Below are 12,632 nucleotides of genomic sequence, written 5' to 3' on the forward strand. Positions count from 1 at the left end.
GGTACGTTTTCTCCAAGTAATTCACATAATATGATGGTGTCCTTTGAGATTATGGAAATCCTGTCGGACTTTGGACAAGGTTCATCTAAGCGGGTTGTTATGTCAATGACACCTCAATCCGAACTAGATTTAGAATGATGCATGTACATTTCAAATCGGAGTGTGGTTTCTAGAAAGGTCTAGACTGGTACTCTCAAGTGGACAACTTGAGAGGGAAAGGCACGAGACCGTCAACTTTACCGATGATCGACTAGTCTACCGCAAATAAGCCTTTCCGATTTAAAAAGATGACTTCAGGAAAGCGCGTACACTCATCAAGCACCGTTATATTGATAATAGGAACGAGTGGAGTATGATATGGAGCATAATTTATGTAGAAATAGTAACACGTTGCCAAGTATTTGCATGATAAAAGTGCATTAAAATAGTAAACAATATGATAAAGATGAACATGAGTAGGAACAAAAGAAAAAAGAAAAGAAAGACAAAAAATAGAAGTCAGCTTAACTCATGAAAATGTACGAGAACGTAACGAAATAAATAGGGAAATATGGATGGAAGAGTCATAATATAGCAGTCTTAGACAAGATGAAGGAAACGGAGAGAGGACATACATGTCATAACAATACTCAAAGTCAACCAAAAAGTCAAACCCGGGACAGCACCTCAGAACCCGACAAAACTCACAAAATCTGATAACTCATTTAATTACGAGTCCAACCATACTAATTTCACTCAATTCCGACTCCGAATCAATGTTCAAAACTCAAAAATTCACTTTAAGAAAGTTTAGACAATCCCCCCCCCCCCAAATTTCTTTTGAAATCATCAATCAAATGCCAAAAACGAAGATGAAATCACGGAATATAATCAAAATTGAGTAGTGAACACATACCCCAGTCCGTGTGGTGAAAATCGCCTCCAAGATCGCCCAAATTCGAGCTCCATAGCTCAAAATATACTAAAATGTCTGAAACCTTCGAAATAGAGTACTTTATATCACTGCTCCAGCAATACCCTTCGCGAACGCGGTAACAACCTCGCATTCACGAAACACATCTTCACAGTCCCTGAATAACCCTTTGCGTTTGCATCCTAGTCCCTGCAAACGCGATGCACAGACCAAGCCACCCTCCGCGAACGCGAATCACAATCTCCTCTAGCCAAATTCCTAATACGCAAACGCGATGCCTCCTTGGTGAACGCGTTGAACAAACAGCCCCGCTGACAAAATACCCATCCAACTCAAAGGTTCCAACATGAGAATCCCACTTCTGAATCGATCTCGAATCATCTGAAATCAAAACCAACGATTCAAACAAGTCATAATATGTCATATGGAGCTACTCAAGACTTCAAACAGCTGAATAGAATGCAAATGTCCAAAACGACCGGTCGGATCGTTACACATTTGCACATAACTAATCCATCAGGACTGAATCTCTCTAATTCAACCAAGCCACACGGGTCGCCAAGCCAAAGAGTATTTCCACAAAACACTGGTGAAACTTACCATTCTATCATTAGATTAAAACGCAATTTGTACAAATTGCATGATAGAAATTAAAAAGCTATCTTAGCTAGCAGAAATGAAGATATGTTGATCAATTGAATAAAAGATTGATTGCAAAATTTTATGGTAAAAATAAAATATTTTTCAGATTTTGACTCAGCGAAAGATGAAACCAATAATTACTACCAAGAACAATACTTAAATACATTAATACCAAATAGCCTTCTCCCACACAGGTTTATTGTCAAGTTTATTTTTTCTTACTTATGTTAGTGTCGCTGTATATATAATAAACTAAGTTAAAATTGATCTTCCATTGCATATAGATTGATTTTGAAAAAAATATGTCTGTCATGCTACTGAAAAACATAGATACACCGAATAGCTTATGTAATAGCACACAGAAGGTATATAGAAGTTTTGACAATAACGTCATGCATGCAAAAAATTATGATACTTTGGTCAATGTACTTCTAAGTATATTTTTATCCCCGAATTCAAATTTCGTCTTCCGAAACTAAAGAATATCCTTTTAATTTTGTGTGAAAATAATTTTCGGTATATTTATATTTTGCAATTATAATAAATAAACCACAAGAACAAACATTCTAAATATTAGACTTTATTTATCGCAATATATTTTCTTGTAGGAACAACTATATGTTGCACTTTCAAGAGGGATATCAATATCGACAACAAGAGTTCTGGTTATGGCAGAGCAACCAAAGCATTAGAAGGAAACATACACTAAAAAACACCATCTACAAAGAAGTGTTCGGTAAGATACCATCACATCAAATACTTTTAAATTATAACACGTAATTATCTAACATGACTAAATTGATCATTTGTGTAAGTTATGATGATGTCCTTTCATTTTGAATTCACGTATTATGCTAATGTAATAATATTTTTCGGCTTTTAGATGATTTAAATATTTAAACCATCGCGTGCTATTATTAATGTGCAACGCACGTTCATAAATACTAGTAACTAAAAGGGAAGTAATATCATAAACCACAAAGTATTACGAAACCAAACCTGAAGAAAGGTCTTTGAAATTTGACCTAATAGAAAATAAAAGTTCAGCATTTATTGTATTGTGTACTTCATTCTTCACTCTTTGTTGCAAATGGCACAATTATTCTCTGTTTCTTGCCTAGTGCTGGAAGCAATAACAATTAAAGGATGGCTATGTTCAATTAATTTCTTAACATTCTATTCACTCCATATTAACTCTTCATCAAGCAACCATAACGGCAAAGATTCTCTTGGAGTATAGGACAATTTTACAACATTGCAGTTTCTTTTGCCTCTTTCCATAAAGCAAAGTATTTACTAACCTTGCTTCTCTTATAGAACAGACAACATAATACAAACTCCAACAATAAGCTTTCCTACCTTCCAGTTAGTATCATAATCTCATCGGCATTTCCCACTGAAGAGTTTCACGAATATACAAGATAACTCAAAGACTAACATCTTCAGCTAGTGGATCTCTCAACTTTAGTTCATGCCACAAGCAATACAATGTATCAAATAGGTCATCGTTAACTTCACCATCTGTCTTTGAGATTTCTAGAAGTGTCTTGAACCATTCTTCATGCAGTAAAGGATCTATCAACTTTAGTTCATGCCACAAGCAATACAATGTATCAAATAGGGCATGCTCCAGAGGCTAGACGGTAAAGGAACACCAGCTCTTGTTCTGTTGGAGATGAACTTTGAGATTTCAACTTGAAAGAGCAGGCCATGTGTTGTAATGTCACATTAGGATGAGAAGCAAACTCTTTAGTGAGTGGATGATAATGCGTGGCAAACAATAAGCGGCAGTTCACCGTCTCTATAAGGTGTTGGAATACCTGGAGAGAACTTGTAACATGTCAAAAAGTTCACCTCACAGCTTGAATGTATGAAACAAAACCAAAGATGTCACGACCAAAATGACTCAGAAGACAAGCAAGATTCCCTTTCAATAACGCATAGTAATCTTAAAGGCAATGGCCGAGCCCCAACAAGTTTTGCTCAATTTCTTAGCTACAATAGCTCCATTCTTTATCTTGTGATCTTATACTTTAGGAACAGGTCACATGCATTAAAAGATAATTCAGATGGCAAAAAAATGCTTCAGTAATTTCAGATAAAGTAATATGGTATGTCATGCCACGTCTTTAGGTAATACTTTGTCCTAGTAACTCAACGAAGCTTAATGTATTGTACTAGAAAGCTGTTAAAATATAATTGTGTATTACACCTTTAGGCACTTATCATGGCATTACACCAGTTGACTGGGAAAGACAGATCAAGCATCATGTAAACTAATGCAAAAAGACTCCCAGAATCTGTCTATCAAGAAAACAGAACTCTTGCATGCAGCTAATCAATCATACAATAAAAGAAAATAATGGGGAACTTACAGCATATGCAATAGCATATCCATCAAAAGTGCTTGTTCCTCTGCCCAATTCATCCAGAAGAACAAGGGAATTGCATGTAGCATTTTGAAGAACTGACGCGGTTTCTGTGCACTCAATAAAGAAGGTACCTGTAAAAAGTAAAAATAAGAATGAATACCTGTGAAAATGAAAATTAATTTTTAAAATGCATGTGGGGCATAGATGTTTCTGCTTTGAGCTTTACACATGGTCAATTTTTCTTTGTAATGCACTAAGAAGAGGACAGAAATTGTGAAACCACAAATATCTGCTGCCATTGATCTAAAATTCATCTTTATTCCGAGAGTGAAGAAGTTTACAGTGCTCATTATGATAATGATGATGATTGTGGAGAACATCAACAACGATGGTTCAATTTGTGCTATTCTTATGTCCAAGTTGAACATTTCAGGCACTCATTGTGATGATAATAAGATATTCCACAAGCATAGTCACTACAATGAAGACTATCACTTGAATATCCCAAAAGAAGTCAATTATAGGCCTCTTCCGGTCCAAACTAAATTTCCCTTTTCCTCTTTTCTCTTTTATCTTTCTGACTTTTATTCCTTTCTGACAGTGGTCTAGACTTTTCGGAAGAATGAAAGACTACATAGATAGTAAAAAGAAGGTAAAGAGGGGAGGAAGATAGTTCAAATAATAAGCTCTCTTTTGATTATAACTTACATCCACCAGTTATGATTCGATCAGTTGCTCCAAGAAGTGTAAAGATGATGTCCACAAGTGAAAGCACACATGATTCTCCAGGCACATACGCATAGCAACCCAACTGCAGTGAAATTGATATCTTTAAACTCCATTAGGAACAGGCAGTCCCCCACTTTCAGCAGTTGTTTACAGTACCAAAATGATGTGTTTACATCAAAGCAGCAGACAGTTATTCACAATGGTCTTCAAAGACAAACATGACAACTAAGCAAGCACCATATTATACGTACACCTTAAAGAGAATCTAACCAGTCCATAGCATGTCTGCAATTTGCTATTAAGCTAGGTAATCCAGAAACGATTTAAAAATCAAGCACAAATTATTTGATTATAGAAAACAAGAAATAATGTTGGGAACTACTGAGTAAAAGCAGATATAAGGGTCAATCTTACACTATGTTTCCTTAAGTCCTCAAACACCTGATTCTTTCCAAACAATAAAGGATTGCCAATGTAACAGTTCCTTCAAGTACAATCGAAAAAACTTGAAAATGCAGATTTAGGAAAACTGCGACTGGATTAATGGCCAGACTCTAACACACATGATTAGACAATCAACTAGCAAGTACATTCTTCTCTTTTATTCTTTTTTCTTTTTTTAAGAGGGTAAGGGCGGCCCATACTCCCCGTGAGTGTTGAACCTGTACGCCAACTAGAGTCGGACCAGAAGCCTGCAGGGGATTTCTCTGATACTTTAAAAATATGAAAATATAGATGAAAAAATAACGAGCACACTCTCATCAATTTGAATAGTAAAGAGATTGAATATAATGGTCCAAAACAATCTTGATAAGAAAAGAGCCAAAGAATCTTGTATCACAAACCTGAAAATTGGGGAAGTCACTCTTGATTGCCGCTTCAAATTGGCTGAGGAATTTATCAAGCCCATCGTCACCATCTAGAACAGGCAAGGATACCACTTTAGCCAGGGAAGAGGACAGACGTTCCTTCTGCAACAACCTTAACAAATCTAGCCCAATCCGTAGCCCTTTAACAAGCAACCCAAACACTTTAACCTGCAGTAACAAGAAGAAAACCTTGAGTGAAATAGAGGTTATATACTACATCATTCCCAGGGGCTGAACCAGAAAATTCTTCATGGAGGACAAAAGTACTATGAAATGAGTCGTGCAATAGCACGTCCAACATAAATAAGCATATGAATTTTTGGATTTCTTACATTAAAAAAGAGAAGTAAGCAATTAGATACCTATCTACATCATTGGACTTGCAAAAACAATTCAGGTAATGCTCAAAGAAGAAATAGTTAGAGCAACTTCATTATTAGCTTACGAATGTAGAGCAAGACAGAGAAAAAGTAGAAGTGAAAATGAAAACACTTGCTAGTCGATAATTTTGTCATTATCTATTACCACTCAAGGCTGCGGTAGGACAATTAATAGGATTATGAACTTTTTCCAGTTTCAAGTACCAAAAGGTCATTTAGGAAACACTTTCATTGTATTAATCAGGAAAGAAAATATGCCCACAGCGAAAATAAATGGGGCATAAGATGATTCGGATAATTTGAGGTAAAGCACTGCTAGACCAAAGAAATTAGCAGTTGGAGCAAATGAATAAATTTGAGAATTTTTAACTTTTAAGGGTAACAACAAAATTGCCTCCTACCTTTGCTAAGAAGATCTATGGAAATCTGTAGGTGGAGGAAGAAGGATATCCATTGAACCAGGAAAAGTGCCAAGAAAAGTCATTTGGTGGATGCTTGAATAGAAAGAAATTATCAAACATATAAATACCATAAAGGATATGCAACTAAGAGTAGGTAGAAGAGTGGGAAAACTAGAAGGATACAGAGAAGTTATCCATTGAGCCCCTACTAGTTGTAAATTAATTATGGATTCTAACCAATAAAATAATATATAGGATGAAGGTCCATATTTCGTGTTATTTGCACATGATATTGTTTTAAATTGAAGAAGCTAGCGAGAGACACAAGGAGTCAGCCAAAAGCTAAACCTGAAGCACTCTAGAGAGTAAGAGGTTTAAAATAAGTATAAGTAATGGAATATATATATATATATATATAGACACACACACAGCAAGTTTAACCCCTATAAGAAAAATGAGGGTGAAACAGTGGTGCCCAAATGCAGACAAATTATGTGAAGGCTCAGTTTTTCAGGAGAATGGCATGATAGATGAGATATCACATTGATCTAAATTACGACAGCAGAAATCAAGGAGTGCTGTAAAAGTGCACAACAGGAACAGGAAAAGAAGATACCTAATAAAGCAAAAGCAATTACTATACTATAATTATGAGATGACAATATCATATATGTGAGAAAGCATGGGAAAAAAATATATTATTAATATTGGTTAATTCATATAATACAAGAGGTCTTATTTATAGCTATAGTCTACAAAGTACATATTGTTCTCATTTCAATGTGGGACTACACATCATTGTAACTAACACTCCCTCTCAAGCCGGTGCATACACATCATATGTACCGAGCTTGTTACACATGTAACTAATACGAGAACCAGTAAGAGACTTAGTGAAAATATCTGTTAGTTGATCATTAGACTTCACAAACATTGTAACAATATCTCCTGAGAGTATTTTTTCTCTCACAAAGTGACAGTCGATCTCAATGTGTTTAGTCCTCTCATGGAACACCGGATTTGACGCAATATGAAGAGCAGCTTGGTTATCACACACCAATTCCATCTTGCTAATTTCTCTGAACTTTAACTCCTTGAGCATATGCTTGACCCAAATTAACTCACACGTTGCCATAGCCATGGCCCAATATTCAGTTTCGACGCTAGATCGAGCAACTACATTTTGTTTCTTGCTCTTCAAAGAGACCAAATTACCTCCTACTGGAACACAATATCCAGACGTAGAACGTCTATCAGAAGGTGATCCTTTCCAATCAGCATCTGTGTACCCAACAATCTGCTCGTGGCCTCGATCCTCGAATAGTAATCCTTCGCCTGGAGCTGACTTTATATACCGAAGAATGCGAACAACGACATTCCAGTTACTATTACAGGGAGAATTCATAAACTGACTTACAACACTCACTGGAAAAGAAATGACAGGTCTAGTCACTGTGAGGTAATTCAATTTGCCAACCAACCTCCTATATCTCGTAAGGTCTCTAAGAGGCTCTCCTGTCCAGGCAGAAGCTTAGAATTTGGATCCATAGGAGAGCCAATAGGTCTGCAACCCATCATTTCAGTCTCCTCAAGAATATCTAAGGCATACTTCCATTGTGAAATAACAATACCTGAGCTAGACTGAGCGACCTCAATACCTAGAAAATACTTCAATCTGCGCAAATCCTTAGTCTGGAAGTGCTGAAAGAGATGTTGCTTTACATTAGTAATACCATCCTGATCAATGCCAGTAGTAACAATATCATCAACATAGACCGCCAGATAAATACACAGATTAGGAGCAGAATGCCGATAAAACACAGAGTGATCAGCCTCACTACGAGTCATGCCAAACTCCTGAATAATTATGCTGAACTTACCAAACCAAGCTCGAGGGGGCTGTTTCAACCCATATAGTGACCTGCCCAATCTGCATACACAACCACTAAACTCCCCATGAGCAGAAAAACCAAGTGGTTGCTCCATATAAACTTGTTCCTCAAGATCACCGTGGAGAAAATCATTCTTAATGTCTAACTGATAAAGAGGTCAATGACGTACATCAGCCATGGACAAAAAGAGACGAACAAATGCTACTTTATCCACGGGAGAGAAAGTATCACTATAATCAAGCCCAAAAATCTGAGTGTATCCTTTTGTAGCAAGACGAGCCTTAACCCGATCAACATGGCCATCCGAGCCGATTTTGACTGCATAAACCCAACGACAACTAACAATAGACTTACCTTACCTGAAGGAAGAGGAACAAGCTCCCAAGTGCCACTCGCATGTAAAGAAGACATCTCGTCAATCATAGCCTGTCGCCAGCCTGGATGAGATAGTGCCTCACCTGTAGACTTAGGGATAGAAACAGTGGACAAAGAAGATATAAAAGCATAATGAGGTGATGACAGACGATAACAACTTAAACCGACATAGTGGGGATTAGGATTGAGTGTGTATCGTACACCTTTGCGGAGTGCAATTGGTTGACTAAGAGGAGACAAGTCCGCAGTAGATGTAGAATCTGATGCAGGACGTGAATCACCTGGACCTGATGCTGAACGTGGACAACGATGATAAGTCAAGAGTGGTGGAGCTGCAGAAGGTTTGACCTAGATTATGTGGAGGAACTGGAGTTATAGATGGTGGAACTTGAGCTATAAGTGGTGGAGCTAGAGTTATAGGTGGTGGAGCTGGAGATGTAGAGAAAGATGAATGGGAGATAGTGACTGAATCTTCAAAAGATGTAACTGGTAGTACCTCAGAAATATCTAAGTGATTACCTGGACATGTGAAGTATGATTAGGTTTCAAAGAAGGTAACATCAGCGGACATAAGGTACCGCTGGAGGTCAGGTGAATAGCATCGATAACCCTTTTGCGTTCTCGAGAATCCCAGAAATACGCACTTAAGAGCACGGGGAGCTAACTTATCTGTTCCTGGAATAAGGTTATGGACAAAACAAGTGCTTTCAAAGACACGGGGTGAAAGAGAGAACAAAGGTAAGTGGGAAACATGACAGAGAATGGAACTTCGTTCTGGATAGCTGAAGACGGCATACGATTAAAAAGATAGCAGGATGTAAGAACTGCATCCCCCTAAAAAACGTAATGGAGCATGAGATTGTATGAGTAGGGTACGAGCAGTTTCAATAAGATGTATATTCTTTCTTTCAGCTACCCCATTTTATTGAGATGTGTACGGACAAGATGTTTGATGAATAATCTCATGAGATTTCATAAATTGCCGAAATGGGGAAGACAAATACTCTCGGGCATTATCTCTACGAAATGTGCGAATAGAGACCCCAAATTGATTTTGAATTTCAGCGTGGAAGGTCTGGAAAATAGAAAACAACTCAGATTGATTTTTTATCAATAATATCCAAGTGCACCTGGAATAATCATCAATGAAACTAACCCGACTAGGACCCCAAACATCTGAATGGACTAAAGTAAAAGGTGACGATGCTCGATTATCAAGACGCCGAGGGAAATGGGAGCGAGTATGCTTACCAAGCTGACAGGACTCACACTCTAGAGCTGACAAGTGAGATAAACCAGGTACAATTTTCTAAAGTTTTGACAAACTGAGATGTCCCAACCGTTTATGCAATAAATCTGGTGAATCAGTAACAGGACAAGTTGTTGCAGGAAGACAAGATGTGAGTCCATGTGATTTAGCAAGGATAAGGTAATAAAGTCCATTTGATTTACGCCTGGTACTAATGATCCGCCCCGTACTACGTTCTTGGATAAAGACATGGTCATTAAGAAATAAAACATCGCATTTAAGTGATTTGGCTAAGAGACTAACAGCTATGAGATTAAAAGGACTACTGGGAACATAAAGAACTGAATCTAAAGGTAAGGAAGGAAGTGTGCTTGCTTGACCTATTGTAGTTTCCATGATTTGAGACCCATTGGCCATTGTGACTCTTGGAAGAGATTGAGAATATGAAATAGTAGTGAAAAGAGATTTGTTACGAGAAATATAATCCGATGCACCTAAATCAATGACCCAAGACTCAGAGGAGGAAAATTGGGAGACACAAGTCACGCTATTACTTGTTTGAACAACAGAAGCTATCTCACAAGATGTCTGCTTACATTGTTTGTACTGAAGGATGTAAGAACTACATCCGCCAAAAAACTCAACGGAGCATGAGATTGTATGAGTAGGGTACGAGTAGTTTCAATAAGATGTCTATTCTTTCTTTCAGCTACCCTATTTTGTTGAGATGTGTACGGACAAGATGTTTGATAAATAATCCCATAAGATTTCATAAACTGCTAAAATGGGGAAGACAAATACTCTCGGGCATTATCATTACGAAATGTGCGAATAGAAATTCCAAATTGATTTTGAATTTCAGCGTGGAAGGTCTGGAAAATAGAAAACAACTCAGATCGATTTTTTATCAAAAGTATCCAAGTGCACTTAGAATAGTCATCAATGAAACTGACAAAGTAGCAGAATCCCAAGGTGGAACTGACCCGACTAGGACCCTAAACATCTGAATGGACTAAAGGAAAAGGTGACGCTGCTCGATTATCAAGACGCCGAAGGAAATAGGAGCGAGTATTTTTACTGAGCTGACATGACTCACACTCTAGAGCTAACAAGTGAGATAAACCAGGTACCATTTTTTGAAGTTTTGACAAACTGGGATATCCCAACCGTTTATGTAATAAATATGGTGAATCAGTAACATGACAAGTTGTTGCAGGAAGACAAGATGTGAGTACATTTGATTTAGCAAGGATAAGGTAATAAAATCCATTTGATTCTTTCCCGGTACCAATGATCCGTCCCATACTGCGTTCCTGTATAAAGACACGGTCATCAAGAAATAAAATAGTGCATTTAAGTAATTTGGCTAAGCGACTAACAACTATGAGATTAAAGGGACTACTGAGAACATAAAAAGCTGAATCTAAAGGTAAGGAAGGAAGTGGGCTTGCTTGACCTATTACAGTTGCCATGTTTGAGACCCATTGGCCATTTTGACTCTTGGAAGAGATTGAGAATATGAAATAGTAGTGAAAAGATTTGTTACCAGAAATATGATCTGAATCAATGAACCAAGACTCAAAGGAGGAAGATTGGAAGACACGAGTCACGCTATTACCTGTTTGAACAATAGAAGCTATCTTAGAAAGTGTCTGTTTACATGCTTTGTACTGAAAGAACTCAGTATAATCTGCTAAAGAAACCATCCGACTATTCAGATTATCGGTTCCCATGTTGCTACAATTTGTAGTAGTAGGGTTAATTTGAAATAGTGGAAATCAGTAATTCCTATGGGAAAACTGAAGAAATAGCTGGCAAAACACTGTACAACATGAAAACAAAACATTATTTTTACAATGAAACACTGTTCATCCCGGAAAACACTGTAGCTCGCCGAAAAATTCCAAAGTTTTCAAAATTTGTCGGGAATAACACTGGTTGACTCGGAATTGCTGTGCCAGTAAGCTTTCCTGAAGGAAGTTTGCCAGAATTTGGCTGTAAGGGGGCTCACGCGCTCAGTGCGTGCACAGATCTCGCAGGAAAATATGAACTCTGTCCGGCACATGACGGCGCGTGGGTTTGAGTTTTTCGGTGGAAATTTTTGGGGTTTGGTCGCGGGACTACTGTGGACCTTGTGGTGGTGTTGGTTTGTTCACAACACTTATAAATATTGACTTTGATGCAACAACCTCTTAGGTCACCGAAAAATTGTACGGTGACTGAGTTCTTTCTTCCCGGATGTCGCTGGAATGACGCAAATCGATCTTTTCTCACTTAAGCTCTGATACCATGTGAGAAAGCACGAGAGAAACTATATTATTGATATTGGTTAATCCATATAATACAAGAGGTCCTATTTATAGCTATAGTCTACAAAGTACATATTGTTCCCATTCATATGTGGGACTACACATCACTATAACTAACAATATAAGAGGTAACATTGGGCCTCTAAGTTCCAACACATCTACAAACAACAACGACCCAGTAAAATCCCACTAGTGGGTCTGGGGAATATATTGTTATAAAATGATGCCATTTGGTTTGAAGAATGCCGGAGCCACCTACATGAGATCCATGGCAACTATTTTCCACAACATGATACACAAGGAGATAGAAGTATATGTGGATGACGTTATCATCAAATCCAAAAGGAGTACAGATCACATAGCAGATCTGAGGAAATTCTTCGATCGGTTTCAAAGGTATAATCTGAAACTGAATCCTGCAATGTGTGCTTTCGGAGTCCCTTCCAGAAAATTGTTAGGATTCATCGTCAGTCGTAGAAGGATTGAGTTAGACCCATCAAA

The 12,632-nt window shown here is 37.6% G+C and overlaps 1 protein-coding gene across 1 annotated transcript; it reads right to left on the reverse strand.

Annotated features, from left to right (window-relative positions):
* Positions 1-2,767: 2,767 nt before the first annotated feature.
* Positions 2,768-11,555, reverse strand: LOC107772185 (DNA mismatch repair protein MSH7-like). Its single transcript, XM_075241966.1, has 7 exons — positions 11,441-11,555; positions 8,922-9,092; positions 8,368-8,516; positions 5,502-5,693; positions 4,636-4,738; positions 3,931-4,058; positions 2,768-3,375 (listed from the first exon to the last, which is right to left on the reverse strand). The coding sequence occupies exons 1-7, from the start codon at positions 11,553-11,555 to the stop codon at positions 3,169-3,171; spliced, it is 1,065 nt and encodes a 354-aa protein (XP_075098067.1). The 3' UTR covers positions 2,768-3,168.
* Positions 11,556-12,632: the final 1,077 nt, after the last annotated feature.

Source organism: Nicotiana tabacum, chromosome 21 (assembly GCF_000715075.1).
Source record: "Nicotiana tabacum cultivar K326 chromosome 21, ASM71507v2, whole genome shotgun sequence".
In the NCBI taxonomy this organism is placed as follows: Eukaryota; Viridiplantae; Streptophyta; class Magnoliopsida; order Solanales; family Solanaceae; genus Nicotiana; species Nicotiana tabacum.